Genomic DNA, 19,851 nt, shown 5'->3' with positions numbered 1-19,851 from the left:
TCCTAGTCTGAATCTGCTAGGTCACTGCCACGGCTGGGTCCAAAGTCACCATCAGTGATAGTGTTACCCTCACTATCATACTGTGGCTCCTCAGGCACCTCATCCTCCTCCTCCTCCTCCTCCTCCAGACCGCATAGGTGTATCTGGCGAGGTACTGGCCATAGCCACGGCTCTCCCATGGCCACATCGGATGGCACAACCACGACCTTGTGCTCCTCTTCCACCAATCTTGCCTCCGACTCTGCCTTTGCCTCTGCCCCTGCACTCACGTGTGTCCCTCTGTGCTGAAATAGCAATGGCTGATCTACGATGTGAACGAGTGACTCGTCTATCTATGGTCTCTAGCTCTCTATGTAGCTATGCATATATCTCCTTATCATCAGCTTCAACTCTAGCATAAGTAGGCAACTTGGTTATGTCAATGCTTGTAGGATCCACCTGCAACAACATTTAGAAGCGTATGTTCAATGTTCATTGTTATGATTTCAATTTCCTAGATATATTTAGAATCGAAATCATAGATGATAGAACATGTTACAATAGACTCAAGCTACCAATGTTACCTGCATTGGACCTGCCAAGTTTTTAAGCTTTCTTATAAGCCCAGACGACGAGTCACGAAACGAAAATGCTATTTGCAAAGTCTAAGTGAAATTTTAGGGCTTTTAAGTTTTATAAAAAATTTAGAGCGTGTCTAAACGTGTCTTAAGGTAAGACACGTGTCTTAAGTGTCTTAAGTGTCTTACCATAAGACACAAGTGTCTTAACAACCATGATCAGAGGTATAAGTGAAGGAGGATGGAGAGGATGATGATGGAGAGGTTACATGTAAGAGAGGATGGAGAGATGGAGAGCAGGCTGCCAAGCTGCAGCTTGCAGGATGTAGAAGATGGAGAGAAGGATGAAGAGGATGGAGAGAGAAGGATGGAGATCTGAGGAAAACGGGACGGAGAGTCCAAGAGCGAAGGATGGAGGGATGGAGAGAGCTTACAGAAGGTGGAGAGAGCAACAAGGATGCACAAAAGGAGTGCAATGGGTGGGAGGCAGCGAAAAAAGGAGCCAGGCGGCGAAATCACAATTTTGGGTGTCTAGGTCAAAAACAGGTTTTACGAAACGGTGTTTCTTGAAGAAACGCCGTTTCCGTTTCTTGCCAAGAAATGGCCATTTCTGGCAACTATGATATACAGTCAGAATGGCGGATGGAAGTTCAACTGAAGTATGGGACCAAAGGGTTACCCAGTTGGAACTTCGAATTCAGGACTATACAGAGAAGCTTGATTTTGAAATGACAAAGCTTGCTCACGCAGATATAGCCCTAGGTAAGGCTTGGCATTCTAAGAAGAATCCAGCCATAGATTGAAAAAAGCACATTTATCAATTCAAGATGAATGAGGTGCTGTATGTCTTACAAGGTGAAAAAAATATACCTCAAGGACTGTTGGTTTCTGTAACGGAAGTTCGAAAAGCTCAAGAAGAGTTTTTGTTTCTTTGTATAGCATCGGTAGAGCGGATTGATGGTTCTTCGGCTAGCACTGATGTTACCCAAAATGGAGAGATGGTCAAGCTAGCTGATTAAATAGCAAAGGAGTTCTTTGATTGTTTTAGGGATGAGTTACCTTATGGGTTACCTCTAGAGCGGAATGTTCAGCATAAGATTGAACTAATCTCGGGGGCAGAACCTGTAACTAAACCTCCTTATAGATTAAGTTTTATTGAAGAAGCGGAGGTACGAAGACAATTGGAAGAATACCTCAAGCTAGGGCAGATTCAACCCGGTTTCTCACCTTTTGCTTCGCGAGTGATATTAAAAAAAAGGAAAGATGATACTTTTCGGCTCTATATAGATTATAGAGCATTGAATAATATCACTATTAAGCACATGTATCCGATGGCTCGGATCGATGATTTGCTAGGTGCGTTACATGGGGCCGTAATTTTCAGTAAGATAGATCTTAAATATGGCTACCATCAGATTCGTATTAAAGCCGAGGATGTGCATAAAACCGCTTTTAGAAGCAGGTTTGGACATTATGAGTTTTTGGTAATGCCGTTTGGACTTACCAATGCTCCAGCTACATTCGTCATGCTTATGAACGATTTACTACGTCCGTATATTGGGAAGTTTGTAGTATATTTTATTGACGATATTCTTGTGTTCAGCAAAAGTATTGCTGAGCATCACGAACACTTAAGAATAGTGTTCAATACGTTGAGGAAAGCCAGTCTTTATGTAAATAAAAAGAAAACTGTACTGTGTATGGTAAGACTTGAATATTTAGGATTCATTATTACTCCTGAGGGGGTAGAAATGGATCCAAAGAAAGTGGCTGCGATACTGACTTGGCCTATCCCTCAGAGTTTGATCGCTTTGCGATCATTCTTGGGATTTGTCCAATTTTATTGAAGGCATATCAAAGGATATTCTGAAATAGTATCGCCATTGATTGAGCACCTTTTATATGGGGACAGAATCAACATGAAAGTTTTAACACCATAAAACAAGTTGTGGTCTTAGGACCGGTGTTAAAAATAGTTGATCCCCAGAAACCGTTTTTTCTTGAAACGGATGCAAGTGGCATTGCGGTAGGAGCAATTTTCCTCCAAGAGGAAAGGCCAGTAGCCTTTGAAAGCAAGAAGCTTTCTCCCTCTCAATGAAATTGGCCAACTCATGAATTAGAGTTGTATGCTGCTATCCATGCTCTGAAAACATGGAGACATTATTTATATGGATCAAAGTTTTATGTTGATGTTGATCATGATACTTTGTAACAGTTTTATAAACAACCTGACTTGAGAGGCCGCCAAGCTAGGTGGACAGAACTCATGCAGGAGTTTAATTTGACGATTCGGTACTGAAGAGGAAAGGATAATAAAGTTGTTGATGCTTTGTCACGTATTATGCATAATATGACTTTCACGGTATTAGAAAGTACTCTAATGATTGAGATTAGAGAAACTCAAAAGGTGGACGAGTTCGTCCAAAGCCTTTGGCCTAAGGCTCATGTATTTAAACGCGGGAAAAAGGGTGACTTGGCATCCAAAAAAGGCCAAACTTATGCAAGATATACCATAAGAGATGATATGCTGAAAAGAAATGGCAAGGTAGTAGTACCTAATCAGAATGATCTCAGGCAGAGAGTCATTCAACAATGCCATGATAGCCCATGTGCGGGACATCTAGGAGTCGAGAAAATGTATGATCTCGTGAAGCGAGATTTCTTTCGGTCAAAAATGAAAAAACATATTCATGAATATGGGACACGTTGTTTTTCGTATCAGGTAAGTAAGGCAGAGCGGGTGAAGCCACCCAGACTTTTACAACCTTTGGAAATACCACTAGGTAGGTGGGAGAGCATTTCCATGGACTTTATTGTAGGTCTGCCTGCGACACAAGGTGGATATGATTCTATCCTTGTGGAAGTTGATCATCTTACCAAGGTGGCTCACTTCATTCCAACTAGAGAGTCTGTTAGTGCCCCCCAAGTGGCGGATTTGTTTATTAAATATATGTTTCGTTTACATGGATTACCCAAATCCATAGTGTCAGACAGGGATGTCAAATTTACCAGTCATTTTTGGACTGCAGTGTTTGAAACACTAAGGACTGAGTTGGGAATGAGTAGTGGGGATCATCCAGAAACGGATGGTCAGATAGAAAGAATCAACCAAATTTTAGAGGATATGCTTAGAGCATATGTTTCATTGAGGCAACATAGGTGGGACAAATGGTTGCCATTGTTAGAATTTGCCTACAATGATAGAAAACATTCCTCTACATGATTCAATCCGTTTGAGCTGAACTATGGTTATAGACCAGCAAATCCAACTATAGTTGGAGTACCTCAGAAAGCACCTAGTGCTGCGAAATTTGTGGTTCAGATGCGGGAGATGCTAGCACTTGCGAGAGCTAACATCCGCCAAGCTATGGATAGAGCTAAGGCGTTTGTAGATGAAAACAGATCCGTAAGAGAATTTAAGAAAGGAGAAAAAGTTTTTTTTAGAGTTCCCTTGCACTCTAAGTCTTTGACTGCAGGAGAGTGTGCTAAGTTATCACCCCGATATTGTGGGCCGTGGTTAATTCTAAAAAGAATAGGCAAGGTGGCCTATAAATTAGAACTACCACAGGGTTGTAAGGTGCACCCAGTGTTTCATGTTTCTCGTTTAAAGAAATTTTTGCATACAGGTGACTCACTAATCGAGGGTGTTGTTTTGTTTCAGGAGATAGAGGATAATGCAGGACGCAAACCAACAAGAATCTTGGACTGAGGAACAATGCAAGTATGCAATCGGAAGATACCCACGGTGTTGGTTGCATGGCATGGTTTACCTCTATCAAAAGCTACCTGGGAATCCGTATACCAGTTACGGAGAGTATTCCCAGACTTTATCATCGAGGATGCTGACGCTTGAAGAGGGAAGGAATGTTACGCTCAAGTTGAGGCAACATGACCTCAAAAGGGTCAGTCGACATTTTCCTTTGTAAGGATCAATGTTTGTATTATATTTATTTGGGCTTTATGTAAATGGTCAAAGGGGTTAATGTCAAGGTCTTTGATGAGGGTGACAAGGCACTGACTAGATGGGTCTAAGGCTATGGGTCTTAAATGCATTAAGTGGGAAATGTGCCTAGGGGCAAGTAAATAAATTGATATCCCAAGAGAGGGGTAGCAAATATGCATTTAAGAGGTACCCTAGAATGAAGACATGTGGCATACTCGATCCATCTAGGGAATTGAGGCTTGGTGGAATATGTAAGCTGGAGCCTTCACGTAGGTTGCTACCACCGAGATTGGCTAGGAGGAAAATCTGAGTGCCTGCCCCGTGATTGATCATTGAATTGGCAATATGAAGCAGGTTCAAGTATAGTGATCGTGATATCCCAAGCATTTGTTTTCCTCTCTACAGTTGCAAGTCTGAGCTGAGCTCACGGATCTGCTGTTATAAGTAATAAATATGCTCTTGGGAGTCTATCATGCTCACTATTCTCTTGTGTTGTAAATAATTCTTTGCATACCGGGGAGGCATCTTTGCAAAGATGTAGCGTAAAGAGAGGGCTGCGATGGAGGAGTATGAAGCTTTTGGAGTCGGAGTGAAAGCCTTCACCTTAGGGAAAGCCATGGGAGTCTTGGCCTCCCCATCCATGGTGGCCTGTGTATATTATTCTGGGCACCCTTTTGCTGTGACTAACCCCCAGGGTTGGGTTAGGGTTCAGCCCAAACCTTAGTGCTCCTTCCGCTGTTGTTTGCAGTGGTTTGAGCAATGAGTTGATGTGGCCTGACGAGCTGATGGGCAAGCAACGAGCTACGTTCTAGAGTCTCTAACGGGAAGGTAACGAACGGAGGGAGAGGCGATGGAGAGAGAGTCTTTGACGGAGAAGTTGACGAACGGAGGGAGCTACGACGGGTTGGCTATGAACGGAGCTGATGAGCGAGAGAGAGTATTAAAAATAGGATTTGCTTTTTCTCAAGGATGAATTTTGCAAGAGAATTTTTGATAAATGGACTCACTTCAATTCACAACAGCTTTGATTGCAAATTGCTCCATGCCGTCAAGTCCTTGAATTTGTGAGCTTTCCTTTGTCACCACACTAGAGGGATTCCTGATGGTCAGTAGGAGAATCTGGGAGAGATTCCTGACTGGAGAGAGAGAGAGAGAGAGAGAGAGAGAGAGAGAGAGAGAGAGAGTCTGGAGATAATTATTTATGAAGTATATAAATTTATATGAAATACAATATTTTTACCTGTTTCTAGACGAAATGCTTGTCAAAAATCTAGAAATGTTTCTTGTGACATTGATCATATCTCAAAGATTTAAGATCAGTCTTGAATTCTGCAATTTTTTCCTCGTTGGTGTGTGCGAGCAGCATGTCATCCACATTAAGGATGACTATCAACAAATTGTCTCTGTCCTTGACATAAAGGGCACTCTTAGTTGGACTGTTGTTTATACCCTAACTGGTCAAATAAGTATGAGTCTTCTCATCCAAAGCCTGTAGAGCTTGTGTGAGCACATAAAGTGCCTTATGGAGCCTATATACTTTATTTTCCTGACTAGACATTTTGATACGAATGGTTTGACTCACATAGGCTTCCTCATGCAAGTCACCATTTAGAAATGCTGTTTTAATGTCCAACTAATGAAATTTGCAGAGCCATGATGAGTAGCCAGTGAAATAACACACCTGATTGCAGTCATCTTGGAACTGGGAGCAATAGTTTCATTATAATCTATCCCCTTTTGTTGAGAATAGCCTTTGGCAACTAAACTTGCTTTGCATCTATCAATGGTACCATCAGATTTCCTCTTCAGCTTGCACTTCCCACTTAGTCCCAATAGCCTTTTTGTCAAAGGGCAGATCCACTAATTTCCAATTGTTGTTTTTATGGATTGAACTCCATGGCTCTCATTTAATGCTCATTGCCTTGAGCATCCTCAATGCTGCCAGGTTCTTCCGCATCACAAAAAGTGCTTATCCATGCTGAATCAGCATATTGTGCTCCTTATGATGTGAAAATGTGGATCGTGGTCTCCTAGTGTAACGCGGAATTAGCAACAAGGTCAGGGATCAAACCATAGAAGAAACTCCATAAGAGAGATGGGAACTCTCAGGTCAATGTAATTCAAATATGTACTTATCAACCTTACAAGAGAGGCTTCTTTTTTTGCAAAGAAAGGAACCTTCTATTAATGCTTGAAAGACTTTATGCAAAACAGCAGCCCCGAAGATGCTGAGTATGGAAAAAGCCGGGAAAAGGCTGAAAGAAAAGACCGGCCTGTTCCAGAGAAACCCAGCTCACTGCCTAGGGGATCTCTGGTACTGGGGCTAACAACCAGGTGGGGGGACTATACATGTAGGCCAAACCTTGCAGAAATGAGCACGCCTCGTGAGAGTCGCCCTAGAGCTTGGGGTCCCACGCTCCCAGGTGAGGCGGAGGGTGTAGATGATATCTTGCCAGATGGCGACCAAGGTAGCCGAGAGTGGAACTGGATGCTCACCCATTACCAGACTGCAACGAGCCACCTAAATGTTCCATGCAGTGATACTGGCTACTACCTCCCATACGTTGTCCTCTGAAGGAGGAGGAGGAGCCATGCTATCAGGAGGGACTGCCTCATGGAGTTCTATCCTTTGAATGCTCCTCATGGAGCTCTATCCTTTGAATGCTTTGACCCTGTATCTGGTAAGCTGGGGAGATCTCATCAATCTGGAACGCGTGTTCTCCCTTAGTCAACTAAGCCACCATCCCCCAAGTGTAGTCCCTCTGAAGACTCTGCCTATGGGCTCCCATCCAAATCCTCGCTGCGCTACGACAGCTCCAGAGGCAGTTCGGGATTGTCAAAGAAAACCAACAGAGCAACAATGGCACTGCTCCTCCACCCGCATCTGCACCAACCACGGTCCGATGGGCAAGCCTTTGTGGGTGGCTAGCTAGAAGAAGTAGGATATCTTCCGTGGTCGCAAACTGGACCAAAACCGTGTCCAAAACTTGGAACGAACATCCCGGGGCACTCTCTGGGTCACCCAATGCCTCTTCCTCGAAGGAGTCCATATCAAAGAGTCCATCTGAAGCCTCTTGCTAATCCGTGTGGTGTAGGAAAAGAAGGGCACCTTGTCCACCTGCTCGACAAGGCTGCCCTTGGAAGGCCAGAACCACTTACCGGATCCCACTGGACCTCCCTCAAGGGTCTATCCTCCCAAAGCCAGAGGTGCCATCTGGGGGCATCCTGCTCTGAGATACTGGGAGGGTCAATGTGCCACTCCTTTCCCAAACGTCCCACCGCTTTGATCATCAAACAGTGAATCCCATCAAGACTTCCATCCATCTCGGGGTCTCTCTCAATGAGTGCCTGGAGTAGGCCTCCATGTTCTACACGGGAAAAACCGGGCTGTGTGTTGCCTCGTTGCATCCTCCTCCTTAAGGAGACACCAGTCCGAGAAAACATGCCTAACCATTTGTTGTCCATCTATACGCGAAGTCTCTCCCACCATGACTCAGGGATGGCTAGGTCAATCTCTCTCATCTGTTGCCCTGCCTCCTTGCAGATGCGCGACGGCGCCAATCCTCGCCTCTTCCTCCATGGGTAATTTGCTCCATTTGCCAAGGATCCGGACGGTCCATTGTCCCATTGTGCCCAACCAATGTGAGTCCGTTGTCCAAGCATACGCCCCTCTTGATCACGGATCTTTGGGTGCCAAACAAGGGGCTGGCGCTCGAACTCCTCTCTGCATCTGAGCTGAGCACGAATGAGGCCCCCTGCTAGTCTTTGCTAGACCCTATGGAGGCTCCTCATCAAGGGGGAACCCTTCCTCGTAAGGGGGGCCTCTGAGAAGATCCATCTGTGTGAAAGCTGCCACTGCTTCCCAGTGCGTGGGTTGTTCCTGAGAAGCCCTCTCTGTAAGAGGAGCTTCCAAGGCTTTGCACCTGCGGTGAGGCCGCAAACAACCAACTTGCCTAAGAGGGCTTTGCTCTGCATCTCCGGATCAATGATACCCAAGCCTCTCAGTGCCTGTGGCATGATCACGGTCTGCCAAGCGACCCGGGTTCTGGTATTCCTCGTGCCGTCCGAACTTGCCCAAAGGAAGTTTCGAACCAACCGTCGGAGCTGCCCAATGCACCCTTTGCGAAAACACCAGCAGGAGGTGATATACCATGCCGTGGCAAGAAGGACCTGGTTTGCCACTAAGGCACGACCTGCTAGGGAGAGTTTGGTCGAGCTCCAGTAGAGAAGTGCGTGGTCTCGCTAGCTAAAGGAAAGACAAGAAAGTCTAGGACACAATGGTAATAATGTGGATGACTAGAATATATCCAATCTTACAAATTAACTTTTTTTTTATAGAACACGCAAAAGAGCAAAGGAATTTTTTGTAAAGGAAATGAGTACATGAGAAAAATTAAAAAGAAAAAAAAGAGCTTAGTAATCAAAGCTACACTTACGTTCTCATCAGTACCCAAGCATAAGAGGCCATCTGATTCTAGAATCTCTTGGGTAAACCCATTGCTTACTAAGCTTTGAAATTGCAACCAAGCAACAAAAACTTTGAAAGCAAAAAGGAAGAAACAAGCGGAAAATTAGAAGAAGAAAAGCGAAAGGAGAAGGGGGGGGAGAGAGAGAGAGAGAGAGAGAGAGAGAGAGAGATTTAAGTTATGTTAAATTTCCATCACAACCCAATCCAACCCTGAAATTTTTTAAATTGTAAAAGAAGCAGAAAGAACAACAACTAATGTGCTAGCACAAGGAAACCAAGATAAGCCAACATACATATAAGACGACAAACTAAACACCAACACAAGCACAAGGAAATAATTATTCTCATTAGTTGGTTTTTTATTTGTTAATATCAAATTTATAATAATCTTTTTTTTTTTTGTGAAATCTTTGATTGATTATATTATATGAGTAGCAACCTCAAAATAAGGTGCTACAATTACATCAACTGAAAATTTGAGTATATGCAAAAAAGACCTATATACCTTTGTAAGACTAGAATAAGTCCAATCATACAAATTTAGAATTTTTTGTTGTTCTAAAGATAAAAAATCTACACATAAAATAAAAGAGAAAATGAAAGAGAAGAAAAAAGAGGTAAACAAAAACTTCTATGAAAAATAAAAGGAAGACATACTTAGCAAGCAAAGCAACACTTATGTCATCGTCAGTGCCCAAGCATAAGTAGCTATATTGGGTTTCTAAAGACCCGCGGAGTCTTTATGGCATATGCTGAAAATTTCAGTATATGCCAAAAAGACCTCATGATCTATGCAGCAGGTTTGCAAGCAATCAAAGAAAGATTGCTACAGAGAATGCCTAAAAAAACTCTGGTCGATAGATGAAACCCATCGTGCGATAATGTCGCCTTTGTAATTCCCAATGTGATTAATGCACAGCAACAAATTTAGCTGCAGAGACATGAGGTCTTTGTTTTGTTTTAAAATATGTTGATATTGTCTTTGGCATGGTTGCTTGGATGTTAGGGTCTGATCCAAATTCTCTGTTTTGTGTTCAAGGATCGTGTGTCAGATCTCTCAAGTGTTGTTGTACTCCTTTAATTCATCCTAGGTTGGGTGGTTATACTTAAATAGATCACATTGGGTCCTCCTTTAAAAACACTCTTTTGGCTAGAATGTGTTTTGCTTACATCCTGGTTTCTGCCTTTGTATCAGGTTGTTTCTGTGAGAAACATTTGTGAAAGTAAGAGCAAGTCACTATTGATAGGGCATCAGCAACAGGGCCGCCTTTTACGAATTGGTCTAACTGATGGCTGCTCAGTCGTTTCTGCAATTGAATATCAATCCATGCCTGCATTTTCTGTGAACACAGCTCCTGGAACAAAGGTAATGGATTGAATGCTCGAACATCAAACTCTGAAGTAGAGGTGGACTCCCAAAAATTGCCTGTGTTCTTTTCAGCATTAGCAAATCAAGATTAGAAGCTGAGGGAAAGTCCAACTGGTTCTCTTTTATGACAGTAGCACTCTCAATTTGTCCAAAATTTCTAAACTTTGGCCTGATCCGTAATTTTATGCCTGTTAACAAATTAATAATCTCTACAATATGCATCAGGAAGATCGACTCATGGTAGATAACTTAGGGGATTGTTTAGCTTACTCCTCTTCATAGGAAGGATCGAAGCTAATGCAATGATTGGGTAGTCAATTTCACACTCAAATCTTATTTTGAGCTTTGTACAAGCCAAGTGGGATCTCTAATGTGTGAAACTTGCCAGGGAGTGGGAATATTTAGGCATGGAAATGTGGGATTGGTATGAGGTACAGCTAGGAATTCTCATTTCATTGTTTGATATAGATATCATAAAGAGAACGAGAACCACAGAGGAGAGAAGGCAAAATAAAGATGGGGGGGGGGAGAGAGCTGGAAAGGTTCAATAGGTTATAGTGGACAGCCAAAATAATATAATCATAATTGTTTTGCTGAAGCTGTAAGTATCTACTTCACCTAAGTCTACCAGTCTTGTATGAGTAAGCCAAGACACTATATTTCACAATGAAAACTTGACCTTAAAATTGCTCTTCCTTGTCCTCACCTTTCTACGACCTTTTTTGTATGCTTTGTAGCGACCGTTTAACCACAATTTTTAGCCTAGGGCGTTTTGAATAGATTGTGGAAAGCTGGGGCTACAAGGGAACTTACCTGTGATTTTTATAGCTGTTATATAACAAAGTAGAACGCAAGCTTCAGAACCACTATGACAGGGGTCTTGGAGGTCAATGCCCCACCACCCTCTGTTACCCTTCCATGTAGCTTAGTTGCTCACCTATAGGGGCCCCAAATGAGGAGAATCCATGAGCAGCTAGTGTAGGTGAAGAGGAGTTGCATTTGAGGGGGGAGTGAAGGAGGAAGAAGAGGAAGAGAGTGAGAGTGAGAGAGAGACACTCAAGTGCGGGTGTGAAAGAATGATGAGCCACACCACAAACTCAGTTGTGTTTTATTAGGATTAGGTTTACCCTATGACTGTCTTAAGACAGTCATAGGTGTCCTATCTTTTAATGAAGGGTTGGCAATGTGCCTTTACCCCAACAACCTCCCACCTAAAGGCCAATGTGCCTAAAGGGGAGAAAAGAATAAAAATTACAGCAATATACAGTTACTGTATACAAGACCATAAAGTAAGAATGGTCTCATCCTAATCCCATGATGTGGCGGCAATGTGCAAACCACTCTGTAGGCAAGCTCTTAGTGAGCAAATCTGCAGGATTATCATCAGTATGCACTTTCACAAGCTCAAGTCGCTTGTCTTCCAGTACCTCCCTGATGAAATGATATTTCACTTCTATGTGCTTGGTCTTCTGATGAAAGACCGGATTCTTTGCCAACATGATAGCACTCTGACTATCACAATGCAAAACTGGCATATCTCCTGTAATGCCCAAATCTCCCACCAGCCGAGTAAGCCATATTGCTTCCTTGCAAGCCTCAGTGGCTGCAACATATTCAGCTTCTGTGGTTGACAGTGCAACGCATTTCTGCAACCGAGACACCCATGATATAGCACCTCCTGCAAATGTGAAAATATAACCGGTAGTAAACTTCCGGTTATCTGCAATTCCCTGCATAGTCTGAATCTGTAAAACCATGCACCAATGCATCCTGCCTACCATAGCATATGCACAAGTCTTTGGTACCCTTGAGATACCTCAAGACACCTTTCACTGCTTCCCAGTGCCGCTTGCCTGGATTTGCCATATACCTGCTGATGACTCCCACCGCAAAAGCAATATCCGGACGAGTGGCAACCATGGCATACATCAAAGATCCAACTGCAGATGCATACGGAACCTTGGCCATTTCAGCCTTATCATCATCTGATCTGGGGCTGTCCTTACTGCTGAGTTTTAAATGTGGAGGCAACGGGGTACTAATAGACTTCCCCCCATCCATTTTAAACCTCTGCAGTACTTTGTCAATATACTCCTTTTGTGACAGAAACAAAAGTCCCTTGGACCTGTCACGAGTAATCCTCATGCCAAGAATATGATTTGCATCACCCAAGTCTTTCATATCAAAAGACTTATGCAGTTGTTTCTTCAAAGCACTAATCTCATGCTGAGATTTACTGGCAATAAGCATGTCATCCACATATAGAATGAGTAGCATCAAACTGCCATCCTTTGCCCGTTTGGTGTACAAGCAATGATCGGTCTCACACCGATGATACCCTTGGGACTGCATGAAGGCATCAAACTTCTTGTACCATTCCCTTGGCACCTGCTTGAGTCCATACAAGCTCCTCTTGAGCTTACACACAAGCTGCTCTTTCCCTTTAACAGCATATCCCTCTGGCTGACTCATATAGATCTCATCATGGAGATCTCCGTGAAGAAAGGCTGTCTTCACATCCATCTGACATAAATCCATGTCATCATGAACAACAAGAGCCAACACTGCTCTCAAAGTAGTCATCTTGACTACAGGGGAAAAGATCTCATCAAAGTCAATGCCCTTCTCCTGCTTAAATCCCTTGGCAACCAATCTGGCCTTATACCTAGGTAAAGCATTTGAATCCACTTTGACTTTGTAGACCCACTTGCATGGCAAAACCTTTCTGCCTGCAGGTAACTGCACCAAGTCCCATGTATCATTCTGAAGTAGGGAGTCCATTTCTGACTGCATGGCTTTCTCCCACTTCTTTTTCTCTGTTCTTCCCATAGCTTCCTTGAAGCTGGAAGGCTCACCACAATCTGTCAGCATGATAAAATCAGCCACATTATTGGCTCCTGGAACAAACCTGGCAGGAGGCCGTTGTGCACGGGTGCTCCTCCTAACAAAATGTTCCGGATTAGGCTGCTGTCCAGCCTGTTCTTCATGCATAACGGGTGGCTGTACCACCATATCTGGCTGTTCTACAGCCCCATCTGCTGGCATATCTAGTGGTGCATCATTGGCAAAATTATCTGGCTGATTTTCAGCCTGTATACCCTCTTGAACAGGGTGATCTGCAGCAGGCTGCTGCTGCATATAAATGGGCATTCTTTGCTGTCCAACATCATCATAAATAACCCTCCTTTATTCCACAGGTTGCACGGGTTCCTTGTGTACACTATCTTATTTAAAGATGACATCATTGCTGCGTATAATCTTCCGTTTAACGGGATCCCATAATCTGTACCCCATTTCACCTTCGTCACCATAACCCATAAAGATGCATCTGATAGACTTTGGATCCAGTTTGTTGCGCAGTTCTTTGCGTACATGAGCAAAGCACTCGCAGCCAAATACACGTAAGTGCTTATATGAAGGTGGCTTGCCAGACCACACCTCCTCTGGCACTTTCAACTCCAAAGCCTTATTTGGTGACCTGTTAATAATGTGAACTGCTGTTTGCACGGCTTCTGCCCAAAAGCCATGGGGTAATGCAGCATAGGACAACATACATCGAACCTTTTCCTGAATAGTTCGATTCATCCGCTCACTTGCACCATTTTGAGATGCATTATGAGGGGCTGTGAGTTCCTGTTTGATGCCCTTAGCTTGGCAAAACTGCACAAAAGCATGTGACACATACTCACCCCCATTATCGGATCTGAGGCATTTCAGCTTGCGTCCTGTCCGATTCTCAACCTGAGCAACAAACTTCTTGAAAGCATCTAAGGCATCTCCCTTATGCTTCAAGAAATAGACCCACACCTTACGTGTGGCATCATCAATGAAAGTAATAAAATATTTTGCACCCCTAGTGATAACTGTGGCATCTCACACAAATCAGTGTGCACTAGATCAAGTGGTGCTCTATTCTGGGGAGTTCTCCTCTTATGAGGAGTGACAGAGTGCTTGCCAAATATACAATGATCACAAGTAGGCAAATCTGAAAAAGAAAGAGGCGGCAGATAACCAAAACGTGACAGTTCTTGCATTCCTTTAACAGACATGTGTCCCAACCGGCTATGCCACAATGAAACCTTTGGCAGCTCGGTTATGGCAACAACATGATTACCCACACTGGAAACATAAAGAGGGTACAAGGTATCACTCTTAAAACCCTCAGCCACTACAGTCTGGCCATCAGTAATCACCCATTTGGAATCCCCAAATGTGGTGTGGTAACCAATGTCATCCAATAAGCCAGTGCTAATCAGATTTTTCTTGATTTGCGACACATGGCGAACACCATCAAGCATAAATGACCGTCCATCAGGAAATACTATCTGTATACTGCCAATCCCTGCAATCTGACATGCATAGTTGTTCCCAAGATGAACAACTCCATGAGTACCTGTGTAGGAAGTAAACCACTCCCTATGAGGAGTAACATGAAAAGAGGCACCTGAATCCAAGAGCCAGGTGTGCATGTCATGGCCATCAATAACCAAAGCATGTGCTATTACAGCAGAAGAGCATAAAACATCATGTATGTCACTGTCACTGTCCTCTGCTGCAATATTCACTGCATCCAAGTCATCTGCCTTGGCCTTGCCTTTGCCTTTGCTTGCATTTCCTGCATCCTTTGTTTCAGCCTTCTTGGCTTTCTGATCCCGTATGAACTTGAAGCACTTAGACTTCACATGTCCCTTCTTGCCACAATAAAAGCATTCAATGTCCTTTTTGCCACGGGACTGACTGCGGGATTTGGACTTACTAGCAGATCTCCCCTTCTGCTGAGTCCTGCCTCTATCCTGTACCTGCAAAGCATTTGAAGACTTGCTGCCCGCATTATTCTTCCTGCTCATCTCCTCCATAAGGAGAGAGCTCTCTACATCAGCATAAATAAGAGTGGCATTCGAGTTTGACAGGGTGGTCTTGAAAGTGTCCCAACTCTCGGGGAGGGTACACAGCAAGAAAGTAGCCTTGAACTCCTCATCAAGGTTCAACCCCTGTGCAATCAGCTGTGTAAAAATGGCATTGAACTCACTCAAGTGTGAGGTCATAGCTGTACCTTCCTTCATGCGAAGATCGACCAGCTTCTTCAGCCAATAAACCTTACTGGCTGAGCTCTTTTGGGCATACAATTCTTCTAGTCTTTGCCATAGACCATAAGAGGTCTTTTCAGCCTGTACATTGAACACAAGAGTGTCTGAAATAGTGAGCATGATAGCTGCCCTCGCAGACAAATCAAGCTCTTCCCAGTCATCAGCTGCCATGTCAGATGGCTTGACACCCTTCACCCTTATGGGCTTAGCAATCTTCTTTAACAGAAGTACATTCAAGCACTGTTCTGCCCATAATGCATAGTTGTGTGCTCCTTCCAGTTTCTTTATGTTCAGAATTGAAGAATCACTTCCCCCTGATGCCATATCAGATGAGGAAAGTACCTGACTCCCTGGAAGTAAAAAGACTGAATAAAAATTCTGATTTCTCAGAAAAACCTGCTCTATTCAAGAGCCAGAAGCACTCTCAATGGTGCTGTTTTTACTGTCAGTAAAATCTGCAGCAAAACAGTAAATGACCCTGCAAATACTGTACCTTCTGACACACTGTACTGAGCTCAAAGAGGCATAAAAACAGTAATTTCAGACTGCTGCAGCTGCTCAACAAGTGCTTAACAGTGCATAATCATCTGACAAAACCACCAACACTGCTGTAAACACTGCTGTACTGACTGTACTGATCACTTCTCCCACCTCAGATGAGGTATTGCACTGAGTTAAATTGCAGAAACCACTTGGCAAACACCCAAAAAACAGTAAATGACCCTTCAGCCTGTCACAAAACCTGCAACAGTAAATGGAATAAATCCCAAGCAATCACCCTTATACCAAGGGGAGAAAATGCATCTGAAGATCTCTGTCGGTAACCCAAGTGCTATCAAACAAAGTCTGGGCAAAAGCCCCTTGATCTGACACCTGAATCAAGTGGAGAACACCTCAACACTGATGTAGCATGCAATATGAAAAGCTCTCTGACACTTTTACCTGACAATGTGCAATGCATAGACTGCCCCTGTGTACTCAGTAACAACACAAATCACAACGTACAAACACCAAGAAGAAAATCTTTTGAGCACTGTCAACGATGGGCAGTTAGGGACCGAGTAAACTCGATGCGCCCTGACCAAGCGTGGCTCAACTGAGATTTTCAAAGTGCGTACAAAGAATGTGACCTGCAACAAATGTCACCAAATGCACTGCGGAAACAAAGCAAATGTGTGCTCCCTGGCTACACACTGCCTCAAGGCATATACTGCAAACACATCCAGGCAAAAGCCCTTTGAAATGGTCACCCAAAACTGAGAATTGCACTCAGTAAATGCATAGACTTCTGCAAAACAAGCATCTGACCTTCCTGAAAGACAAGTAACTGCGCAAACACCATCACTGTGGCACAAGTCACCTCAAGCGTGAGTGACACGAGAGTACCTGCTGTAGAGTACCTGGTGTACTTTATGTACTTGCAGTAGGCACGCTTCCCCCAAAAAAAAATTTGTCGAGTCCTTGCCTGGCTCTTTACGCGCACACACGCACGTCAAAGGAGATCCAGCTGCGCAATGCCTCGAGAGGCTTAGCAGCTAGTAGCAGCTGCTATGCAGCTGTTGGCTGCTTGCTTGATGCGGCGCCTCGAGCTGCAGCTAGCAGCTGCTGTGCAAGGAGGCCCGCGACCCGCGTCGCCGCCCGTGACCACGCCCCAGCACGCGCCCGCGAGCACGCCCCAGCCCGCACCCGCGCTGTCGCCCTGCAGCCCGCCTTCACGATGATCTGCTGCCCTGCGCCCTGCCTTCGCGATGCACTGCCGCCCTGACGCCGCACCCTGGTCCGCTGCCCTGCGCAGATCTGGCCGCTCGGGGTCCGTCCGTACGGTTGTACGGACGACGTACGGCCGTACGGCGCTGTCCGTACGTCCGTATGGAAAGGGCTAGGTAGGCTAGGTAGGCTAGGTAGGCTCTGATACCAGTTGAGGGGGGAGTGAAGGAGGAAGAAGAGGAAGAGAGTGAGAGTGAGAGAGAGACACTCAAGTGCGGGTGTGAAAGAATAATGAGCCACACCACAAACTCAGTTGTGTTTTATTAGGATTAGGTTTACCCTATGACTGTCTTAAGACAGTCATAGGTGTCCTATCTTTTAATGAAGGGTTGGCAATGTGCCTTTACCCCAACAGCATTAGCATCTATATGCAGCCATCCATCATCTTGATGAAATGGGCTACATGTTCAGGGCAGCATATGTTATGCAGATCATCTCTAGGCATCTGGAAGGATGCAAAAGTGGCACATATCCAACCAAGGTGATGACATGGAATCTTGACCACCTGGACAACACCCGGGCCATTGACATGAGGAATTATAGGTAATTTTGGTAGCCTTAGGATTTTGAACGGAGTGGAGCTGACTAAGAGCTTGGTTCTGGGAGCAGTTCAGAAATTTTGCAAGTTAGTCATTTGCTGAGGATCTATGTGGAGCACCCACAGGATCTGTCTGGCTACTGCATAGAAGACACAGCGTTTTCCCCTTTGTGCTGGTCCGTTCCAGCTCCCCCGCAGCTCTCTTTTTCCCATTCTTTCTGTTATTCTTCTCTTTCCTCCACTACTCTTGTATCTTTCCTCCTTGGCGTCCTCATACGAGCGAGGGCTTTGTCCACGTGCCTCTTCTCACCCATCAGTGCCACATTTGTGGCTTCTAGGCTGTCAATATTTCCAATCAACACCAAACAGACCTTTTTGAGGTATGTGAGAACCTTAGCTGTGTCTTTAGGTGGTGACCTAGTCAGGTGCGAGGACATAGCCTGTTCGGTCACGGAAATGGAGATGCAGCAACTCAAGGAAATGAAGGGATCACCGGAGATTGCATGCAAGGCAATGGAGCAACTGAGATGAATGGCTGAACGTATTTGTCAGAGGACTGGTAGCGGATGACACACCGATGGTGATGCTGAAGCCTTGATTAAAAAGATGGATACTAATCTGACCTCTGATACAGCCTGGAGAATGGTTATCAGATTCCAAATTGCAGTGGACAGATCTATCTTCCTAGGCATGAGGGCAACGGTAAAGGGGACTAGGACATAGCTAGATGATGACTTCACGCTCTTGCAGCAAGAGCACAAAAGGCTGGGGATCATTCGAGCTATGGCAGCAAGACACAAAGGGATATGGGCTGGATTTAGAGACAGATTGGGCATGGCTGTGTGGAACTGTAAAGGCACCCTTTGGTCTGATCCAGAGGGGTTCTCAGAGATGTTCACATGATAGAGATGTTGTCTTTTACACTGAGACACACGAGAGAGGACTACCCATTGGGAGAGGACTACCCATTGGGATAGGATTCACATGGGAGTGGGCCCACAATGAGGGGACGAGGAGAGATAGCAGGGTATGAGGCTTTGGGGGTGTAGTAGTTCTCTTCAGATCACATCTGAAACCACTAATATCTATGATGAGGAAGGAGGAGCATGCGCGATACATGTGGATATGAGTTGAAACACTTGTGATTGCACGGCCGATTTTCATTGCAATATGTTACTTTCCCCTTGATACATCGTCCTATGCACGAGGTCATCATAGAGGGCCATAGTCCATACGAGATGATACACGATGACATCTTGGAGTTCTCTAGACAAGGCCCACACAGAGAGCAAACAATAGGCCCAGGGAACGAGAGATGGACCCATCATATCTTGGGATAGTGAGGCACTTGGATGATGCACCACAGATGACAAGGTATGGGTGTCATCTACTCGAGATGGGGGCTTGATCATCTATAGCGGCCTTTAGAGAAGGCCATTATCCAAAGGGTTCAATTGTTCCCCACATGGTGGGGGCACAAGTAACGGAATACTTATTGGGACAACCAGCCTTCATGTCACCTATACACAATCTTACAGTCCCCCGCCCCCCTCTGCCTCCCACACTCGGTCCTACTTGGCATTGTTGCCTACTGTAATAGTAAATACTATATCCTCTTGTAATACCGTATCTTGCTGTAATATTGTGTCTTGTTGGCACGAGTCTTAAACCCCTTGAATGAGTGATATCAAAGGTTGAGGTGGAACACCCTTACTCCAATAGATGAACTTGGACCCATGGCCTGGGATTTTGACATCCAAGCCTTGGTGTTGATAATCTTGTCGGACTTCGAACTGGTGCCACTATCGTGCTCCCAAGATGAGGGTCTGTTATTCGAGTAGGTGCGACCCTGAGTGGCCGACTGTGTACCCACCTTGAGATCTTCAAAGTGACTGAAGCTACCTACATGTTTCTCTCCATCCGCTGCCCTGGAAATGCACCATTCAGGGTTATTGGTTCCGTTGGCATGGGAACGACCATTTTCTGAGCAAAATCTTCTGAGCATCCGAGTGAAGGAAAGAAAAAGCGTCCAACTATGTAAAAAATATGGAAAAAATGGATCGGAAGAAATCATAGTTTTACGTAGAAATATGCGAAGTATTATAGCAATGCCTATTTTATA

General features: G+C 44.5%; 1 protein-coding gene across 2 annotated transcripts in view; it reads left to right on the top strand.

The window, feature by feature from the left end:
- LOC147895403 (tudor domain protein (DUF1767)) overlaps nt 1–19,851 on the top strand; it is a 65,223-nt gene that overhangs the window by 13,177 nt on the left and 32,195 nt on the right. The window contains exons 1-2 of one of the 2 annotated variants that reach the window (XM_087383317.1): nt 4,383–4,459; nt 10,164–10,334. In XM_087383317.1, coding sequence (XP_087239443.1) covers nt 4,397–4,459; nt 10,164–10,334 — 234 coding nt within the window. In that variant the 5' untranslated portion in view covers nt 4,383–4,396. Of the gene's footprint in view, nt 1–4,382; nt 4,460–10,163; nt 10,335–19,851 lie in introns of those variants that run through there. The other variant, XM_087383316.1, reaches the window with a different exon arrangement.

The sequence above is a fragment of the Dipteris shenzhenensis genome, chromosome 13 (genome assembly GCF_047967505.1).
Source record: "Dipteris shenzhenensis isolate YYH24624 ecotype China chromosome 13, Dip_SZ_1.0, whole genome shotgun sequence".
Classification (NCBI taxonomy): domain Eukaryota; kingdom Viridiplantae; phylum Streptophyta; class Polypodiopsida; order Gleicheniales; family Dipteridaceae; genus Dipteris; species Dipteris shenzhenensis.
The sequence above is the reverse complement of the archived record's forward strand: the minus strand, read 5'-3'. Positions and strand labels throughout refer to the sequence as shown.